This window comes from Helianthus annuus, chromosome 5, assembly GCF_002127325.2.
Source record: "Helianthus annuus cultivar XRQ/B chromosome 5, HanXRQr2.0-SUNRISE, whole genome shotgun sequence".
Lineage (NCBI taxonomy): Eukaryota > Viridiplantae > Streptophyta > Magnoliopsida > Asterales > Asteraceae > Helianthus > Helianthus annuus.
Genome location: NC_035437.2, coordinates 45,918,151 through 45,938,257, shown reverse-complemented (window position 1 = coordinate 45,938,257; position 20,107 = coordinate 45,918,151). Strand labels below are relative to the sequence as shown.

Sequence of the window (20,107 nt, the reverse complement as noted above, 5' to 3'; positions counted from 1 at the left end):
TTCCATATAATGATCCACTCTTTCATTGTCCCTCTGTCTGATATGCATAATTTCATTAGGGTTTTTGATCACCTTTTTCTGTTGGTTGAAACTTCTGAGGAACTTCTCATAGAGATCTTCATAACTGTCAATGCTGCTAGCCAGTAAGCTATCGAACCACAAGCTATCGAACCCAAGTGGGATGGGCCATCGCCCTACCTGGCCTACACCCCTAAAAGCATGCAGGTGGTCTTCTAGATCTTTCATCCTGTCATACTTGCCCACATTAGAAGGAAAGTTTAGTTTTGTAGGTAGTGGAGCTTCGGCTATCCGCCTAGTGAACTTCGAAATCTTAGCCAGATCCCTTAGCAAGTACGGCTTGCTCAGCGCATCAGCGCCTTGTTTTTCATCCTTCTACTTTGCCTTGTGGTCCTGATTTTCATTGGTCATTCCTAACATGGCCATCTTCTCGTCTGGCGTTAGTTTCTCCAAGACTGACATGAACATTATCGTAGGATCCAATAAATCTCCTTTCTTGCCCTCTTCTTCACTATGAGAGGAGGACGTTCCCCCTTTCTGTGGTGTTTCAAATATGAGTTAGGATCTAAAACCTTCCAACTTCTCGAACCTCTCGAGTTGTCTTCGCAACTCCTCTTTATGAGTCTGCACAAATTTGGGTGTTATGCCAACTTCTTTCATACGAGAAGGCTTAGAGTCAGTGGCATTCTCCATCTCATCTGTGATATCTTCAACGAGGAGTGTTTCCTTTTCTATCGTTTGGTTCTTCTCGTTGGGGGTACCTTCTTTGTTTATGAAAGATTGTGGGGGCGGTGTTGCCATGTTGCGATTCTTGTCTAGTGTAACTTTCGAGCACTGGCTTGTTCCGAAGGTATGGGCACCTCTTAGTGAGAGGTCCCTTGATGGAGCTAATGTCGAGTCCCAAACTAATCTTCGGTCTTCTGATCAAAGAGGCTCGTCGGAATGCTCCAATCCACCAGAATCCCCTGCAAAACAAAACACCATTAGCCTCACCACGAGGGTCCCAGGAGGGGGAATCTGTGACCAAGCTCTGGCGTGAGAATAAGAATTTTCCGGGATGAAGAATTAAATTTCGACACAATGAATTGGTCGGAATTAATGGTGTGAATTCCGTATCAGAGTATTTAATGCCAGATGAGTGGTTTTTTCTCTTGTGTTATAAGTGAGAGCTTTTTGTACCTACCTCATCACTGGTTCCTTCCCCTTCTTATAACTGGAAAGGTTGCTTATCAAGGTTGTTCCAGTGTCTAGTTGGTTCTCGTCCTTTTCATAAAATCTCTTGTCACTTTACATTAAATGTCAACTTCTCCTTTTACCTAATCTCGACGTCTTCATTTCTCAAGAGCTCAGTCATTTAATGTTGATGGCGAGTCATGCTCTCCTTGTCTTCGCCGAAACAGTGTCAGAGGGGGCAGAGTGAAGATTTAACTTCACTTATTATGGCCAGTTTTGACTTCTTTACAACAGTAGGCCGGACTTTTGCCTTCGGCCCAACACCTCGTTTACCCATGATGGGCCCGATAAGGATAAAAGAAAATAAGCCCAGACGAGGGGCCAGTTGGCTGACCCTCCTCGTCAGGTTCTACCACATCTGTGAGTTTAATTAGTATATAATGGCATATTATTGAAGTGTATTTGGGAAGTTAACTTGAAAAAACTGCCTAAAGTTTGCAATTATAGTGAAGAATGGGTTCAAAATGGCCATCGATTGAATAAATAATAGATTACTCACCATTAACCATAAGTATGTTATTACGATAAACAACTAAAAGCGAAAATTGTTATTAGGGAAGTAAATTATTAATAAAACATGTAAGTATACTTATGAATAAAAAATATGTCATTAATAGATAAATTTTAAAGGTTAGCAATGTGAAGAGTTGTCTAAGAGTTGTCTTGATTTGGAAGGAGAATAAATCTTGGCAGAACTGAGGTAATATGGGGGTTGAGTCGGTAGATCATTTATTCACTTCGTGTGGGGTTACGACGATTATTTGGCAGAAAATTCAAGCTTGGTGCATGACATCAAATTTGTTTGTTTTCTCGTTTCGGGATGTTTTGGAGGTGCATAATTGGTGCTAGTTGGATGGTCTAATGAAGGATGCAATGATGTTTGGAAAGCTAGGAATAGTTTGATTTTTCGGGGAAGGCCTTTTGTGTCAATGATGTTTTTAGTGAAATTAGATCTTTGGGCTTTGTTTGGTATCGCAATAGATCGAAGAATAGGAGTATTTCTTGGGAGGATTGGTGTAAATATATAATTATGTAATTTGTTTGGGGTTGGCCACTCGATTTCGAGTTGGTTCTGTGTTTTAATGAAATTTTCCTTTCAAAAAAAAAAAGTGAGGTCAAGACATGGAGCTTTCTTTAATGGAATCACACAACGAAAAGAAGTATGTTTTGGAAATGTTTTATTAACAAACTTACAAAGATGTATTGGATACGTAATTGATCGAGTTCGTCGATTTCTCATTTCTCAACAAAGGCTCTTCCTATTTGGAAATTATTGGGGAATCAATAACTCCCCATGTGATATTGTCATCAATTTACTTTCTAACAGTTGTAACCTTGCATTGTTCTTTTTCGAGAATAGTCTTGCCATGGTATCCCACACCGCCTTGGGATATTCCATTTCTTGAAAGTGATCGATCACCTCTTCCTCTACAATGGTTTTAAGGATAAACATGACCTTGCATTCCCTTATCCTCTACTTGTGAATAGCTTTGTTGTATTGATCTTGGGTACCTGCTTCTTTTTGTCTCGTTTACCACCTCCTAGAGGTCTTGTCCTTAAAGGTAGCACATCATGCAAGTTAACCAGGTGATATAGTTGTTGTTGTCGTAGTTGACAGTCTTCAACCTTTGGACGGTCTCTTGATGATCTTGCTTAGTAATTCCGACGAGGTATATATTGTGACTAATTTGATTAATCAAGTCTTCCCAACCTTCTCGGATTCCCTTCCTTGATCGATCTCTTTTACAGTCCATTTGATCTTTGCATGCTCTGATAACGGTTTGTTAAACTAAGGGAACAATGAAAACCAAATTTTGAATCAACCAATCAACCAAACACACACTTGATCTTAATGATCGACTTTCTTTATTACGTTTATATACCAATTATAAAGGAAATAAACCTATTTATCTATCTACTATAATAAAAGAAATCAACTTTTGGACACGTGTCATTCATTGAATGTATCCTCAAATCTATACTTATCTTATATTAAATAAATAAATAAATAAATAATAAATTAATATTAAATTATATCATACTTTAATAAGATATTACCCTCAAATCTAAATTGTTAATTTAATATATTTTTAAAACAAATACCTCTTTTTCCTACTTATCTTATATTAAATATATAAATAATAAATTAATATTAAATGTTATCCTAATTTATTAAAAATATAACTTTTTTTTTATAATTTGGTATACAAAATTATATTTATTCAACTCGTGTAAAATACGGAGTTTTAAAAATATAATTTTTTTATTATTTACTATACAAAGTTACATTTATATAACTCGTGTAATACACGAAGTTTTTAAAGATATAACTTTTTATCATTTGTTATGTAAAATTAGATTTATTCAACACGTGTAACATACGTGGTTTTTTTAAGGATATAATTTTTTTTTATTATTTGGTAGATTTTTCAACCCAACTATACATAGGTATTTTAAAGATACGACGTTTTTAGTATTTAATATACAAAATTACATTTATTTAATCTGTGTAATACACATAGTTTTTAAAGATATAACTATTTTTTAGATCTATTCAACACGTGTACTATACGAGGTTTTTAGGGATGTAATTTTTTATTATTTGGTAGATTTATTCAACCCGATTAATACAAGGGTTTTTTAAAGATACGACGTTTTTAGTATTTAGTATACAAAATTAGGGGTGTTCATTGAATCGAATATCGCATTTTCGAATTATTCGAATCGAATTATTCGAATAATTTTTATTTCACCTTGAATTCGTATTTGATTTGAATTCGATTAAAATCTACCAAATTCAATTCGAATTCGAATTCGAATAAAAAACCCAATTCGTATTCGATTAAAAACTCGAATTCGAATCGAATTCGACTTGATTTAGATTCTTTAAAAACATGTAAAAAACTATCAAAATGAAACATAAATTTTAAAGCAACCATAAAGCACGATATCATATTAAAACAATTCGAAATAAAGTATCATAAATCTAAGAGTAAACTGCAATTTTACCCCCTGGGGTTTAGGCCAATTGGCACTCTGACCCCCTCTAATGAAATAATTGCAATTTTACCCCCCAACGTTGGTGTTATGTCACATATTTACCCCCTGGTGTCAATTATGTTAACAGATCTGTTAACTTTAATGTGAAATAACTATCTTACCCTTTAATATTACCCCCCAACGTTCTTGTTATGTCGCATAATTACCCCCCACCGGTAAATTACTAAACTGTCATTTCTTATTACCCCCTATACTTTGTTGTAAGAAACAATATTACCTCCTGCAACTTCCAAAACCCTTCCCGCCAAAAAAGTTTGACTAGCCAAAGTCAACTACACATGGAAATTAACAAGAAATCTGATTAAACACTTCACAAAATAAAAATTGTACACTCAGACATTTGGCATTTGGCTCCATGTTTGGTTGCACACTCAAAATTGTAATGTTTGGCTGCCAAAATTGTAATTAACAAGAAATCTGATTAAGCACACTCACATTCAGACATTGTAATTAATCTGATTAAGCACACTCACACTCACAAACAACAAACAATCCCACAAAACAACTAAACCCCACAACATTAATCAACAAACCCACAAAAAACACAACCTTTTTGCCAGAACCATTAACAAAAAACACTCTGTAATATAGGGTTTCAGGCAGTCCTTCTTCCTTGATCTGAACATCGGGTTTGTAAAGAGCTGAACAAGCAAAACCCCTCTTTTTAGAGCTAATTTGGGGCTGTTATTGAAGCGAAAGGTTTCAGATTGAGGCTTGAAGAATGGAGATGCAACAACGGCTTTAAAGAGTGCAGAAGATGATGCGTCAATGATTGTTGTTGATGCCATCACTCTAGCGGCTGCCATTGATGATGAACAGAGAATGAGGGTTTGAATTGCGACCACAAATGTTGAAAACGTGGTCAGTGGATTGTCTAGAGTAGAATGCTGGTTCAGCATTCCATTTTCTTATATGCGTTCCAGGAGTTCGATGAGGGAGTTTGGACCAGATTTTCCGGTCCATTGATGGCGAAAAACATCGCAGTTGATGTCGCCGGAGAAGAAACAAGGAGAGCTTAATAGGTGGGGGGTAAGATTGCAGCGAGTGTGATATATTAGGGTGTTATATTGAGTAAGATATAAAACTAGTGTGGAAAAGACGATTATACCCTTTGACCGTTAATAACTTATGTTGACTTTAAACATAATTAGACAGCAGGGGGTAATATTGCGACATAACATCAACGTTTGGGGGGGGGGGTAAATTGCAATTATTTCGTTTGAGGGGGTCAGAGTGCCAATTGGCCTAAACACCATGGGGTAAAATTGCAGTTTACTCTAAATCTAAAATTCAAAACGAGAAGTCGGGAATAACCACTCCACATTACAAGTTAATATTTTTAGGGTTAGAAATATATTGATAGATTTGTTACTTAGGTTTTAGTTAAGGGTCATGTAGTTGGTTTGGTATTGGGTAATTTTAATACTTGGAATAAATTTGGAAAATAATTTGTAGTATAAACTAATAAAAGTTATATATGTATTATATATAAAAATAATAAATAAAAATGTATAATTTTTATTCGAATTTCGAATCGAATCGAAATTGAAATTGTAAATGCGTATTCGATTCGTATTCGATTTACTTGACTCGAATTGAATCGAATTCGAATTCTTATAATCGAAACAAATTCTTGATAATCGAATCGAATTTAAACGAATTTCGAATTTTTCGAATTCGAAACGAATTCTGAAACACCCCTATACAAAATTACATTTATTTAATCTTGTGTAATACATATGGTTTTTAAAGATATAATTTTTTTATTATTTGATATATAAAACTACATTTATTTAATCAGTACAATATACGGGGTTCACAAACATATTTTTTTATTATTTAATATATAAAATTACATTTACTCAACCCGTATAATACACAGGGTTCTAACCTAGTTTGTATTATATGAAACTTGACCAACAAACTCAAAATTCGAGTTAACTGAATAGTTAATTAGATAACTAATCTCCTGCATCACATCGACGATTACTATACCACCGTTGATCCTTATTCGTTTCAAGCTTTGCTTTAATCGACATTGAACTTTTCACAACATATCCATGGTAAGAATTAAAAGTTTTCGAATTTCCCCTTCAAATTTAAGAATTATTAAATTAACAAAATCATTTATTTTCACTTTAACAACATATAGAAGGTTGGTTAGACAAATGTTGTAATTTCAAGAGCAACATATAGACATGGGTATGAATGTGGTGGACATTTCTACCCACATTTTTTTTAATGAATTAGTCATGCATTGTTCGATATGCTGACGAGACTTAAAATCCTTACCGTTTATGATGAATATTGTACGTTAAACGTAAAACAACCATGATGTAAGAATATTAATTCCATGATTTGTTTTCCAACTAAGATCATCTTATCCTTGCATGATGGTTTTTTTATTCAACTAGTTAGTACATGCTATATCTATTACCAAAATATACTTTGAATCGCCAAGAACGTGCCTTAATAAAATACCTTAGAAACCATCGTGTCTACCTTAAAATACAGTCATGAAACATGAGTTTGATTACTATATTTATTTAATTTAACTTCCAACAAAATCATAAAACCTAAAATAATAAACAAGTGAAGAACATGGATAGACTTTAGGGGCAAAGTTGTCATTTACCATGAACCAAAGGTAGACCATTGATGAATGAACAAGTGTATACAGTCCATAAAAATATAGAGATCATCACCATCACAACCTTTGCTATTATCTATTCATCATCGTCATTATCATTCTTCATTCATCTTTCTTTTTTCCCCTTTTCATGAATATATTTTCTTCTACTAGATCAGATCATTTCATTTTCTTTTTCTTTCACCCAAGATTAAATCTTTAAAAAGATTAAATCTTTAATAAAATAAATTAAAACCCACATAGATCCTGTTAATTCTTTCAACAAACTAGAATCTTTTTATTCTTTTAGAGGAAATTAATGAGGTGGGGTGTTGTTAAATGGGAAATGTAACCTCAAATATAGCTGCAAAATTTGCATTTTTTCCACCTGAACCAGCATCATATGATGTATGTATAGATGAAGCAAATGGGGAAAAAAGATATTGTTTTACCGGAATAACAGCTGATAAAAACGTTGATGTTCATGTTCTTGATACCAAAGTTGGAAACAAGATTGTTGCTACTTTTTGGAAACACCCTTTTGGTAAATTCACCCTTTTGTACTCTCATGGTAACGCTGCTGATTTGGGTCAGATGCAAGAGCTTTTTATTGAGCTTAGAGCTCATCTTAGACTCAATATCATGAGGTATTTTTCTGTTTTTGTTTTCAGTTTCTGTTTCTTTAAAAAGATTATTGCTTTGTTTCAAAGTTTTGATTTTTATCTGCATATTTGGTTGTGTTTTAGTCAAGAATCTTTGTGTTTCTTTATGCACTTGCTTTTGTTGTGTAGATTTATGAAATTAGGGGGTTCGATTTTAGGGAGTTTTGGATTGTTCTTAGTCTTTACTGTTGGGGTTTGATTTGTCTTTAAATATTTAGGAATATTTTGATTATATTGGATAAAAGTGTTTCTGTCTAATCTTCAGTTTTCATATTTGATGTTACTGTGTTCACTTGTTGTTTGATTATAAGTAATATATATATATATATATATGGTAAAAGAATTTGGTTCTTAGTGTTATGTAATACTCCTGGATTCCTATATTAGTTTTACGGTTCATCGGTAGTGCAATAGTTTGTTCGAATTTGAACCGTTTTCACATGTTTGCTCTCTGTAAGCAGCCTTTCGCCTCGTTAATCAAATTGCCTCTGACCCTTCAAGCAAATCCGGTCTCAAAGACTCCGAGTTCTTAAAATTCGAGAGTTTAGGCTTCATAGAAGTACTAAAAATACAGCTTTGTAGAGATTTTGTGACAAGATCCTTGTTGAATTTGATTTAGCTAGTAATCGGGTTGACCAAAAGGTCAAATTGTATCTCTGTCCTTGGTAACGAGTGGCGTTCAACATATGTTAATCATCTGTGATGATTTTATTTTTTTGTGCATAAAATTTGTATATATTTGTACTTTGCAGTTATGACTATTCAGGATATGGAGCTTCCACGGGCAAGGTAAGCAAGAAATAATCGCACCTCGTGTATTTTTTTTGAACAAGGAAATAGTTAAAATGTCTATTAGATGGTATTCTAAATATTATTTATGTGTTTTATTCTGGTTAGCCATCTGAAGTTAACACATACTATGACATAGAGGCTGTGTACAATTGTTTGAGAGACAAATATGGAATTAAACAAGAAGATATAATCTTGTACGGCCAATCTGTTGGCAGTGGGCCCACGTTACACTTGGCCGCCCGATTACAGAGGTTGAGAGGCGTTGTTCTACATAGTGCTATTCTTTCAGGAATTCGCGTTTTGTATAATGTAAAGATGACACTTTGGTTTGATATATTTAAGGTAAGTTTTTACACCACAAATGAGAATACCTAATGACCAAAATCATTAACGGGTTCATTCGTTTGTGCAGAATATTGACAAAATACAGAAAGTCAGCTGTCCGGTTCTAGTTATACATGTATGTATGCTCGTCTTTTTACCTGATCACGAGGTTCTTTTATTGTTTGAACATTCCATCTTTGTTGGTCAAGTCTCGTCTTCATTTTACTGTTTGTTTGGTTGTTTAAAATCACAGGGCACAAATGATGATATAGTTGACTTTTCACACGGTAAGCGGTTATGGGAATTGGCTAAAGAAAAATATGATCCATTGTGGGTACAAGGTGGGGGGCATTGCAATCTTGAAACATACCCGGAGTACATAAGACATCTACGAAAGTTTGTAAGTGCAATGGAGAAGATATCAATCCAGAAGCCAAACAAGCAACAATCTTCGTCAGGATCGTGCATGAACGGTGTCAAACACAACAAGTGCTTGAGATTTGGTTATTAATAGATGGTTCAAGAAATCTTGCACAAACCGGCTGTTTGATCTGTTTGAGTTATATTTCGGTGAGTTTTGTTGTTTTATTTGATTGTGACTCACGTGTACATTGCTTGATTTTTAAGTAGATGTTAGTAATCGTTGTTGATTGGAAACCAAAGTCCATAAACTGTTTTCTTGTGCTTTCTGTTTTTGTATTACTAGTAACTAGATGCACAATTTTATGGTGGTTGGCTTGATGATGGTTGTGTTGTTCATAGATTTGAGTTTTAAAGAAAATATAAAATTAAAATGTACGTCTCAAGGGGTTAAGAAGAAAGGATTTTCATCATTTTATTAGTAACTTGTAAATAAGAAGAAAGGATTTTCATCATTTTATTAGTAACATGTAAATATTATCCTTGCTTCGCGACGGGTTTTTCATAATTTCCCTAGACTTATGCGTGAACAAAAGTTAAGTTAAGAATAAAGATAGTAACAAAAATACATAAGAAGATCCATATGGATTCAGCAAACCAAATATCAGTTTAAGATGAGGATCCATATGGATTCAGCAAACCAAATATCAGTTTAAGATTGTTTAAAGTTTCACAAATTAAACAAACAAAAACCTTGGCAACTTAGGACCCTCAAACGACTTTGCAATTCCGATATCTTAAGCAAACAACAATTTAAATTTGTACTTAGAAAGACCTAATTAAGTAAAGAAGATTTTAAATTAAAGTTTTCTCTTAAAAGGTAATAAATGTAAACTTTTATAGTAAAATTGTAAAATATAAAACTTTAGTGGTCAAAACGAGAAAGCTAAAAATTAAGTGTAGCAAGATTTTAAATTAGAATTTTCTGTTAAAAGTAATAAATGTAAACTTTTAGATAAAATTGTAATGTGTAATACTTTAGTGGTCAAAATGAGAAAACTAAAAAAATCATTGTAGCTAACAAATTCATCTTTTATAATAATTTCGTAGGTATAGTTATTTTAGGTCTTTTAAAGATATTAATTTAATTAAAAGACCTAAAATGACTATATCCATTGAATTACAAAAACACCCTTCCACTATTCACAAACTTTGTGAATTAATAGATAGGGTAATAATAATAAAAGTAAACTGCATTTTGGTCCTTGAGGTTTGATCACTTTTGGCACTTTATTCCAAATTTCAAACCTTTTTGCATCTGGATCCCTGTGGTTTCAGTTTTGTTGTCATTTTGGTCCAAAAATGAAATCAGCTCATATCCCTCAAATTTAATCCTAATGTTTTGTCATTTTCCTCAAGGGTAAATTGGTCATTATGATTTTATTATAACTTATTATTAATTAAAATAATTAAACTAATTAAAAGTTTGAGGTTTGTATTAATTATTTCTAAATCCCTGAAATGTTTATAACACAATAACCCCACAATTGGCATCCAAGCCCTGTTACGATCATCCCTGTGAAAGAAATTCAGAAATCCTCATCACTGAAACAACCATCCCTGTAATCACAAACACACAATCAACAATCTGATCCCTTGTTTAATCAATCTTGAATCCTGTAAAGTATCACCAAACCAAAACCAGAAAACTCCATCCCTGCTTTTCGATCAAGAATCAAAATCAGTCTGTTTCAAAGATTTGATCAAACTTGTGATCAAATCCTGTTCAAAATTATCATATACACACCCAGATCGTTCATACAATCGAGAATCGTTTCGTTTTCAAAATCAAACGCATAAATAAAAACCCCTGTTTTACGTTTTGACACCGAAGAAGTTTGTTTTTCCGTTAAGAATCAAATAATAAAATCGACGATTATAATCAACACTCAATCTTCACAAAAATCGGTTATCTAAAACCCTTTTAACGTTAGAATTTCGCTTAATTTTGATTTGTATCAAAATCGCTGTGGCGCGAAGAACAGTGATCAAAGATTCTGAAGAACAGTCAAGAGGTAGAGAGAAGGGAGATGAGGGAGCCAGGGTTTGGTTTTGAAGATGGTGGATGCAACAGAGGTCTGGTATTTATTTATAAAAATGAAATGACCATTTTGCCCCTGAGGAAAACGACAAAATAGCAGGGTTTTATAAGATAAACAAGACCTGATTTCATTTTTGGACCAAAATAGCAATAAAACTAAAACCACAGGGACCCAGATGCAAAAGGTTTGAGTTTTGGAATAAAGTGGCAAAAGTGACCAAACCTTAGGGATCAAAATGGCAGTTAATAATAATAATAATAATAATAATAATAATAATAATAATAATAATAATAACAATAATAATAATAATAATAACAATAACAATAAATCCACCCAGAATATACTAACCTAATTATCTAAACATACTTGAAATAATCTTGATAAACATAAGTAATATAAAATGGCGTTGAATTATAGTATAAAGGGGTTTAAAAATAAGAAGGGTATGAAGCCATCATAGATTGACTAATGTTCAACAGAAATCAAGTGGGAAGGTTAATTTTGTCCAAGAGAAAAAAAAAGCAATATGCGCATTCAAGTCACAGGCCTATAAACATGCACATGCAAATCACATACTATTCCCCCTACTTTTTAAACGTCCGTAAATTTTTTATACGTCATTTGTTTTAAAAAAAAATATTACCATAAAATCAAGCATCTTTTTGTCTTTAATATGAGTACCCTATTGTTATACTTTTCAAAAAAATAAAAAATAGAAAACCCAGTTGCTTATTGCACAATGGACATAACGTAAAATACAATGAGAGAGGCACATGGAAAGTAGACCAAAAACACAATCGATAACTGATAAAAGACACAATGGACATAACGTAAAACACAATGAGCAGCAAACTAAAAAGACAATGGAAAGTAGACTAAAAACACAATTGATGACAACAGATAAAAGACACAATGGACATAACGTAAAACAAAATGGACATAACGTAAAACACAATGAGTAACAAACTAAAAACGCAATGGAAAGTAGACTAAAAACACAATTGATGACAATAGGTAAAAGACATAATGGACAACAAAACAAAAACACAACAGACAACAGATTAAAACACAATGACCAGAATCTATAAAATAATATATAGAAAACCCAACCAGTTGAAAAACATAATAATTGGAACCAATAACACAATGTATAGAAAACTCAAATATAACACCATCTTCATTGTGTCTACATTGTGTTATAGATTATGATAAAAACGCAATGGACAGAACCCCAATTAACATTGTGTTATAAGTTTTGATAATAACACAATGTATAGAAACCAAAGTAAAAATGTAACGACCAAAACCTAATTAAAAGACATAATGACCCGAACCCTTAACACAATGCAAAGAAAACCCAGTAAAAATGTTTTTATATAGTATCATACTCATATTAAAGATTAAAAACGCTTGTTATGTAACACCCCAAAAATATTAGAAATTTATATAAATTATATATGTTGGTTATAACCGAAGAATAATGTGACTAGGATTAACTAACCTAGTTAATAATATTTAGTAAACAATAAAGAAACTTGAAGTAGTTGACTTCTTTATAAACTTTGAAACCTTGAGGGACTAAAAGGGGCAAAACATGAAAGATGTTTTATTTAAAAACAAATCAAAACCAAAACCAAAACACACACACACGTGTGTGTTCTGGTCGACGATTACATCTGAGAACAAGTAAGTTCTCTGCAAAACCCTAACTCACAAATATTCATCAAATCAAAGAGGAAACGGGTTAGAAATCGGTCCCCAAGCCAAGGTCTGATCACTCAAGTTAGGAGATCACAAGGTAAGTTTAATTTTAACATTTGGTGATATCTTGAATTTATGATTAACACTCATGAACGAAATTCAAGAGTGAATGTTGAATGTATTAGTGAAATTAACGTAAGTACAAGTCTAGAAACAAGCCCTAGATGTAAACTTGTTGAATTAGTACCATGAATTAGTGATTTGGTTAACTAATCATGTATGTGCTAAGTGGGTTTTATGATAATATGATGAACACTTGAATTAGAGTGTTAAATTTATGAAAATTGGTCTTATAACGCAAGTTCTAGATGTTGTTCATGTACACTAGACATAGAGGCTTGATTTTGATGTTAAAACTTGGTTAAAAGTTAACCTGGAACTTGATAATAGATGCGTATAAAATCTCGCCTACAAGATGTTTGTTAAAATGCCTAAATGAACCTTGAAATGATGAAAATGTTAAAAAGAATCACGTAATCGACTAAATTGGTAAATTGCGTGTGATGAGTCTTAAAATGAGTTCTAAACATGAAGTTGGTTGAACTCTATAGGCAAAGCGGGTGAATCGTCAAGCGGTCAAGCTGGAACGGAGTCGCGCTTGAAGGATAAGCTTTGGGGTACGTGAGTTTTCGTTTCGTTACATTTTATAGACAAACTTAGTCGTGGTTATGTTTAATGTTTTGATATAGCGAAAATGGTTGCGTTTGGTGTGTCGATAAAGTGATAGATTTCACTTAGACAACCACATGGGTCAAAATAAAGTGATTAGCTAAATATTGGTTTTAAGTTATTAGAAGGTCACAAAATAAACTGGTGAATTGAATGCGTAAGCCGAGTATCAGAAACGCTAAAAATTAGATTAATGAACTTTAGCTGGAATCGAAACTTAGAGAATTAGAGGCTCTTTAAGTTAAAGATGGAAAATTCGATGCTTAAATCAAGTTAGTCAAGCGGATATAAATGCGTATGAAAACCATGTAGTGGGAGCGAATACGCTAGTGTTATCCAGCCCGGGAAATGGGTAAAAAGGGGTCAAGGATTTAACCTTGGTCATAAGATGTGAAAAAGTGGTTAAAACATAACGGTTCGAATAATTTTATAATGGATTTGTAAGTTGTAAGCTTGTAAATCATAGTTTTAGTGAACCCGAAGTGTTGAATACATAGATAAATGTATTACGAACGTTTAGAAACAAGTTTCGTGTAAAGCAGACTTGAATTGTGCAAGATATGAGTTAATTTGTGAATACTGGTATAGCTGGGCAAAATGTAGCAACAAGAAGGAAACTTTCTGTTGAAACAGGCCTGTCGCGCCCCGCGACGCATAAGATGAATCCGATCGCGCCCCGCCAGGGCTTGTCGCGCCCTGCGAGGGCCACCTATGAATTTTGTCGCGGCCCGCGAGGCCCCCTAAAAACTGGCAAAATTTTATTATTTTTGTTTTTCCTTTTGAAGTTGATAAAATATGTTATAGAACTATCATATCTAATGTTTATGATGGTTTTGACTATAGGTGAACGTTATAAACTTTTGGATGAAGATCAGCGTCGTGCAAGAACCGAACACACGTTAAATGAAGCTTCCGCGTTGATCTTGTTTAGTTTGGATATTTTGAATCATGTAAACACTTAATAACTGTAGTTTGAATGTTTTAAACAAGGATGAACATCATGATGTAAACGTTTTTGTAAAACGGCATTTTCGTCGTAAAGTGCTAACTTTTAAATGATGAAGTGTTTATAAAACTAGTATGGGTCTTACTTGTTATTATGGTGAAATTTAAAAAAAAATGTTGTATGCAAAAGTTATGGACGTTTTAAATTGATGAGGGAAATTGACATGTGTCTTGCACGTGAAGAGAGAAAGTCAATAAATGTAGGATTCCATTTATGCCCTTCCACTATTTTCTTTTCCTTAAAACTAATTCAACCCTCCAAATTTAAGATCAGTGCACGAAAATCCTTCTTACCCTTCTTATTTATTTTGCCCTTTGTATTTAATCCTAATCCCATAAAATGATGTCTCAAAAACAAAATTCTCATATTTGGGGCTGCGAACAAACCAAACATGCAATGAGCAGTTTAGTTAACATAAACAAAAACAAATGAACATAAATTCTCCTATATAACGCTACAAACAAGTGAACATGTTATCGAACGCTCATGAATATAAATGAATGAATGCTACCTTTATTTATGTTCATTCATTTCATTTCACTAAATGAACAAAATTTCTTGTCCGTGGTCGTTCAACTATTAAATGAACAAACACAAACGAACTTCTCGCCAGACGGTTCATGAACCCTTTGCTGAACGCTCGATTTGTTTACGGCTCTAACAGATAACCTCAGATATATGTATTTTGGTTCTTGTATGGTTATATTATAGATTATTGAGAGACCATTTTTTAGAATCGAATTCTAAATGAGATTCGTTCTATGGACGTAGTTTTTGAAAGATTTAGTTTTGTTATTCAAAAAGGGGTAGCGAAATAACTTGTTGCCTGTTTATCAACTATCTCGATGTAAATTCCTAACATGACTCTATAATTATATATATTTCAAGATTGTATAAAACTATTGTTTTCAAATTATTTATTAAACCTAATGCATATTTCTTTCTTATTATAATTATGGTAATCATGCTGCTAAATGTGGATTCATTATTTTACGAAAATTACAAACTCGTGATTCAACCCATAATTTATATGTGATCGAATTCCATTGTCTAATTAGTCTCGTGATTCAAGACCAATGATTCATTCTTAAAATCACAGTATATTCCAAAAAAAATTTGTCAAAGTTCTTAATCTTTCATGATTAATCACACATTGAGTGTTAATTTTAGGTCCAACCCTTCATTATTTTGAAGATTTTTTTGCAGTTTTAAAGTTAGGGATTGAAAGTTTTACTTGCAAATATCTATTTTTTAGGCATAATTGGGATACCAATCTTAAAAAGAAAAAAAAGTTAACTTCCATTTTGCTTCCTGTGATTTGGTCATCTTAACAGTTTTGCCCCAATAGTTTAAAAATAGCCATATCTTGTGAAAAAGGTTTACCTTGTTGTAAACAAATTTGATTGTCTACAATCAATTGAACATATTTGGTATACTTAATGCATATTCGATAGGTTTATGTCGATTCATTTAAAAGTAGTTGATTCAATTAATTTCTTTATATAACATACTTGAAAATTCATTGTGGAATTGATTTTTAAATGATGTTGTAAAAAGAAAAGACTAAAATGGACCAAGAAACAAATGGGATATCATGAATTTGTTAAGAATTGTATATTGTTATTGACACAGGCTATTGTGATAACAAAACTCCACTAGGAGATAAAAAGTTCCAATATTCAATTCAACGTCAAAATGATCTTGTTCAAAGAGTTTTAAACAAAACATAAAGAGATAAAACCAAACACTCCACAAACTTGGGAACTTAAACAATAATAAAATAAAATAAGTAAATGATAGAATTTAAAATAGATTAGGATCTCCTGATTCTTCAAGTCGGGTTCTAGAACTGGCCCGCCGGGTCTGGATCAAGTGTCGGGTCTGGGCCATACGGGTCCGGGTCTGGATCGACATCAGTTATTATTGTTTTTTAACGGCTCAAATTACATCAAACGTGTCTTTGGCGGGACTCGAACCCTTGACTTCAAGCGGAGCAACACCCTAATTTCAATGACTTTGCTATTGGACCCAACCACCCACCCGTATAATGTTATTACTGAACGTGTAGAATTCTATTGTAGGATCATGTCAATGTCCCCAAGGGAGTAAGGACACCCCATGAGGAAATGAACCAAAATGGAGAAAAGATTGTGTTCTCAAAAATGGCACGCGAATGGCATTCTAAGTTACGTATGTTACATCACCTCTTGATCTTTTGGTCTTCATCTCCACAACATTATTGCGGTCGCTGCTGATTTTCATCTTCCTAGGTCTCATTAGCCTTTTATTTTTCTCTTGTACTTGTATCATAGTTATTGTTTTGGTCAAAAATCACACAAGGATAATGCAACCAAACTTTAAGTAAACGGGGTATGATGCTTGGTTTGTAGAAAAAGTAAAGGATCACTTCGATGTGAAATATGCAAAGACACAATGATTTATACGAGGAAAAAGCCCTTGATCAATGTATGATCTCCGGCATAAAAAACCTCGGGTGATGGCAACTACCGATCACCAACTTCAATATAACAAAAAATATGATTACAACTTTGGATGATAATGAGCTGAGTACAAGGATCACTGAGTGTCTAAGTGTTCGAGAGTTGTGTCGTATGTCGTGCGTGTTCTTCCGAATGAAGAAGAGTGGTATTTATACATGTGTAGGTGACCTATTTTAGGTAAAATGACTAATTATCAGCTCATTACCCCTTTAGAAATAAAGACAATCTAGCCTAAATTGCTGCCCATAAATCAAGCCTAGTTTCCATATCCTGTGCAACGTCTTTCTTCGATTAAGCTCTTGCCATATTTGTGAAGACGCGTCCCTGGATCATGATGTCTAGAGCATATCCTGCTAGATGTTCCTGCAAAACAATATTGTATTAAGCGAAGGTGACCGTTAGTATAAGGATCACCATAACGTCCCATGATCCTGATCTTGAAGTCCGGCTGAGGATCACTGCCTGCCAAAGAAACAAGGATCACTGGTTAGGATCACGTATAAGGATCACTTATAGTAGAAATCCAGCCCTAACAATTGCCCCCAAAATATAAGGAGTTAATTGTAAATAGACGAGTTATATTTTGTTATGATCTTATCTCTAACGGGCGACTCCAAGAAACTAGCCGTTATACTCGGACTAGCCGTTATGATCATTACGTCACAGATGTGACAATCCCTGCAAATCATCATTATAAATAGGAGATAGGGTTAGGATCATTCGGTATTTAAATTCGAGGTATCTTCCCTTTATAATCACAACCGAAGACTTGATCAGGTATCCTCTTCTTCTCTCTTTCCCTTCTTCCTTCCCTTTGCTCTGTTTTTTGCTTCTACTCTGTTTCCGTCTTGTCATAAACATGTTGATCCGGAATTCTCCACACAAGGATTCTAAGAAGGATAGTCCCTTAAAAAGCCAGGGGATTATCAAGGATTCTCCTACGGAGAGGTGTTGTTTTTCTGATGTTCACATAGACAGAATTCGTCATTGTTTTCCGGCGAATGCGGTTTTCAAGTCCTTCACACCTACCGCTCTGAGTGATTCTGTTTCGGATACCTGGGTGGCTTTTCCTGCTACTCCATTCACCATAGGGTATTCATATCCTTTTCCATCCTTCACCCAATCCTTCTTTTCTTTAACCGGCATCTCTTATATCCAAGCTATGCCGATGATCTGGAGGGTTCTGTATACCTTCGAAAGGATCATTGAGCAGAGAGGGATTGATCTGGGGATGACGGAGTTGGCCGAGTTTTACGATCTTACCACTTTCGGTTCTCACCGGTATTTGTTGAAACGGAAAGCTGGGGAGGATCATCCAATCTTCAAAGTTACCAAGAATGATACAAACTGGAAACGTCGGTTTTTCTTTGTTAAGAGGGATTCCATCCCGGATGGGAAGGATCTGCCCAAGGAATGGGCCACTCATGGTAGGGTAGAGGATCCTCGAAGGATCACTATCAGTCCTGTCTCATATGATGAGGATCACTGATGCCTTTTTTCCTTTGTCTTTTATGCAGCTATTTCCATTGCTCGTCTGAAATTAACCCCTGCTGCAAAAGAGAGAGTGTTAGCTTTTAAAAAGCTTGATCCTGAAGTTAGAAGCTTCCAAATCACTATCCAAGATTCTCAAGAGATATCCTCTGCATCTGCCACAATGTCAAGTAAGTATCCTTATAGAAAATAAGTTTTATGTAAAAGTATTTAATTTAACAAGGGAACTTATCTTGTTTTTGAATTGTGTAGGTGCTGGAAAATCTGCCAGGTCTGTTAAATCTGCCTCCAAATTTGGGATAAGTGATCTTGCCAATGTCACGTCTTCAAAGAAGAAGGCTCCTGCTGCCAGTCCTTCAGCATCAGCTCCCAAAGCGTCTATCCGGGGCAAGGGAAAAAAGAGAAAAACCTCTGAAGATCTCCAAGGATTTCCCCTCCTCCGTCAGCAATTCCTTGACTACGTGAATGAGGTAAGGATCACTGCCCCTGTTGGTTATCCGTCTCGCATATCCTGTTTGTGTATCCTGCCTTTCTTGAGGATCGTCTGATCCTAAGCTTATCTTTTTTCTCCTGTTGCAGAAACTTGCCGAGATTGAGACCTATCTTGGCCATGTTGAGGACCAGGAGAGCCAAATTGCCGATCTCCAGCAAATGGGTGTGTTAAAGGATCTCAAGATAGGAGATCTTGAGAAGGAACTCCGGGTCATGAAGGCTGAGGCTGCTCAGAGGTTGATTGATATGGATAACGAGAAGCAGGAGATCACCCAAGATGCCAAGGTCTCCGCGGCAATTGCTATGTACAAGATACAACTTCAGATGGCCGAGGAGGCTCAGGATCCTACCTTTAACAAAAGCTCGTGGGATGTTGAAGGTTGGAAGGCAAGGCTGGCAGACCTGGAGGACGAGGATGAGGCTGAGGAGATCCCCATGCTGGAAGGTGGTGATGCTGAGAAGGATCAAGGTGGAGATGCTGGTGGTGATGAAGCAGCGAAGGTGTAGGCTGCATGATTGGGCGATGATGGATATTTCGAGACTAGGCCGGAGCCCAATTTTTTAGGATTGGTAGTGGTTTTTTGTGGTTGTTGATGTTTGAAACAATTATGGTCTGTAATCTCTGAACAATAGTTTCTTAGGGTTAAGGATCCTGGATCCTTTGAACAATAGGTAGGATTACAAAAGGTGGAGGGATCCTCTGTTTGGGGGATGAAGCCTTTGTGATCCTGCCGCTTTTATTTCCTGCAAAATGCTAAGACCGCATAGACAATGGACACCCTTTGCCAACCCATGTGGACGGGCCACGTTTTGCTGGTAGAAATGTGGGTTGGCAATTTTGACAATCTTTTGGAAGGGTTAATGATCCTTTTGTTTAATAATATAACTTAACTTTTCTGGCTTATCTTGTGTTGTTATCCTTCAATAATCCTCTTATTTCTCAATTGTATTTGTTAAAATAACAAGAGTTGAAAAAAGTGTTTAATAAACTTAGGATATGATCCTAG

At 34.5% G+C, this 20,107-nt stretch overlaps 1 protein-coding gene and 1 long non-coding RNA gene across 2 annotated transcripts; both read left to right on the top strand.

Moving 5' to 3' along the window:
• Positions 1-7,022: 7,022 nt before the first annotated feature.
• LOC110940568 (alpha/beta hydrolase domain-containing protein 17B) lies at positions 7,023-9,462 on the top strand. Its single transcript, XM_022182120.2, has 5 exons — positions 7,023-7,587; positions 8,355-8,391; positions 8,500-8,736; positions 8,807-8,854; positions 8,972-9,462. The coding sequence occupies exons 1-5, from the start codon at positions 7,280-7,282 to the stop codon at positions 9,227-9,229; spliced, it is 888 nt and encodes a 295-aa protein (XP_022037812.1). The 5' UTR covers positions 7,023-7,279; the 3' UTR covers positions 9,230-9,462.
• Positions 9,463-12,882: 3,420 nt separating this feature from the next.
• Positions 12,883-14,688, top strand: LOC118492455. The gene is made up of 2 exons (XR_004893797.1): positions 12,883-13,558; positions 14,454-14,688. It is a non-coding gene; the product is annotated as an uncharacterized LOC118492455 (long non-coding RNA).
• Positions 14,689-20,107: the final 5,419 nt, after the last annotated feature.

What these genes read in the sequence shown, in the direction of transcription:
- LOC110940568 (XM_022182120.2), top strand. Translation starts at nt 7,280, where the DNA reads ATGGGAAATGTAACCTCAAATATAGCTGCAAAATTTGCATTTTTTCCA. An exon ending in ATGGAGCTTCCACGGGCAAG is followed by an intron (nt 8,392 to 8,499) that starts GTAAGCAAGAAA and finishes TATTCTGGTTAG; the next exon opens with CCATCTGAAGTTAACACATA. An exon ending in GTCCGGTTCTAGTTATACAT is followed by an intron (nt 8,855 to 8,971) that starts GTATGTATGCTC and finishes TTAAAATCACAG; the next exon opens with GGCACAAATGATGATATAGT.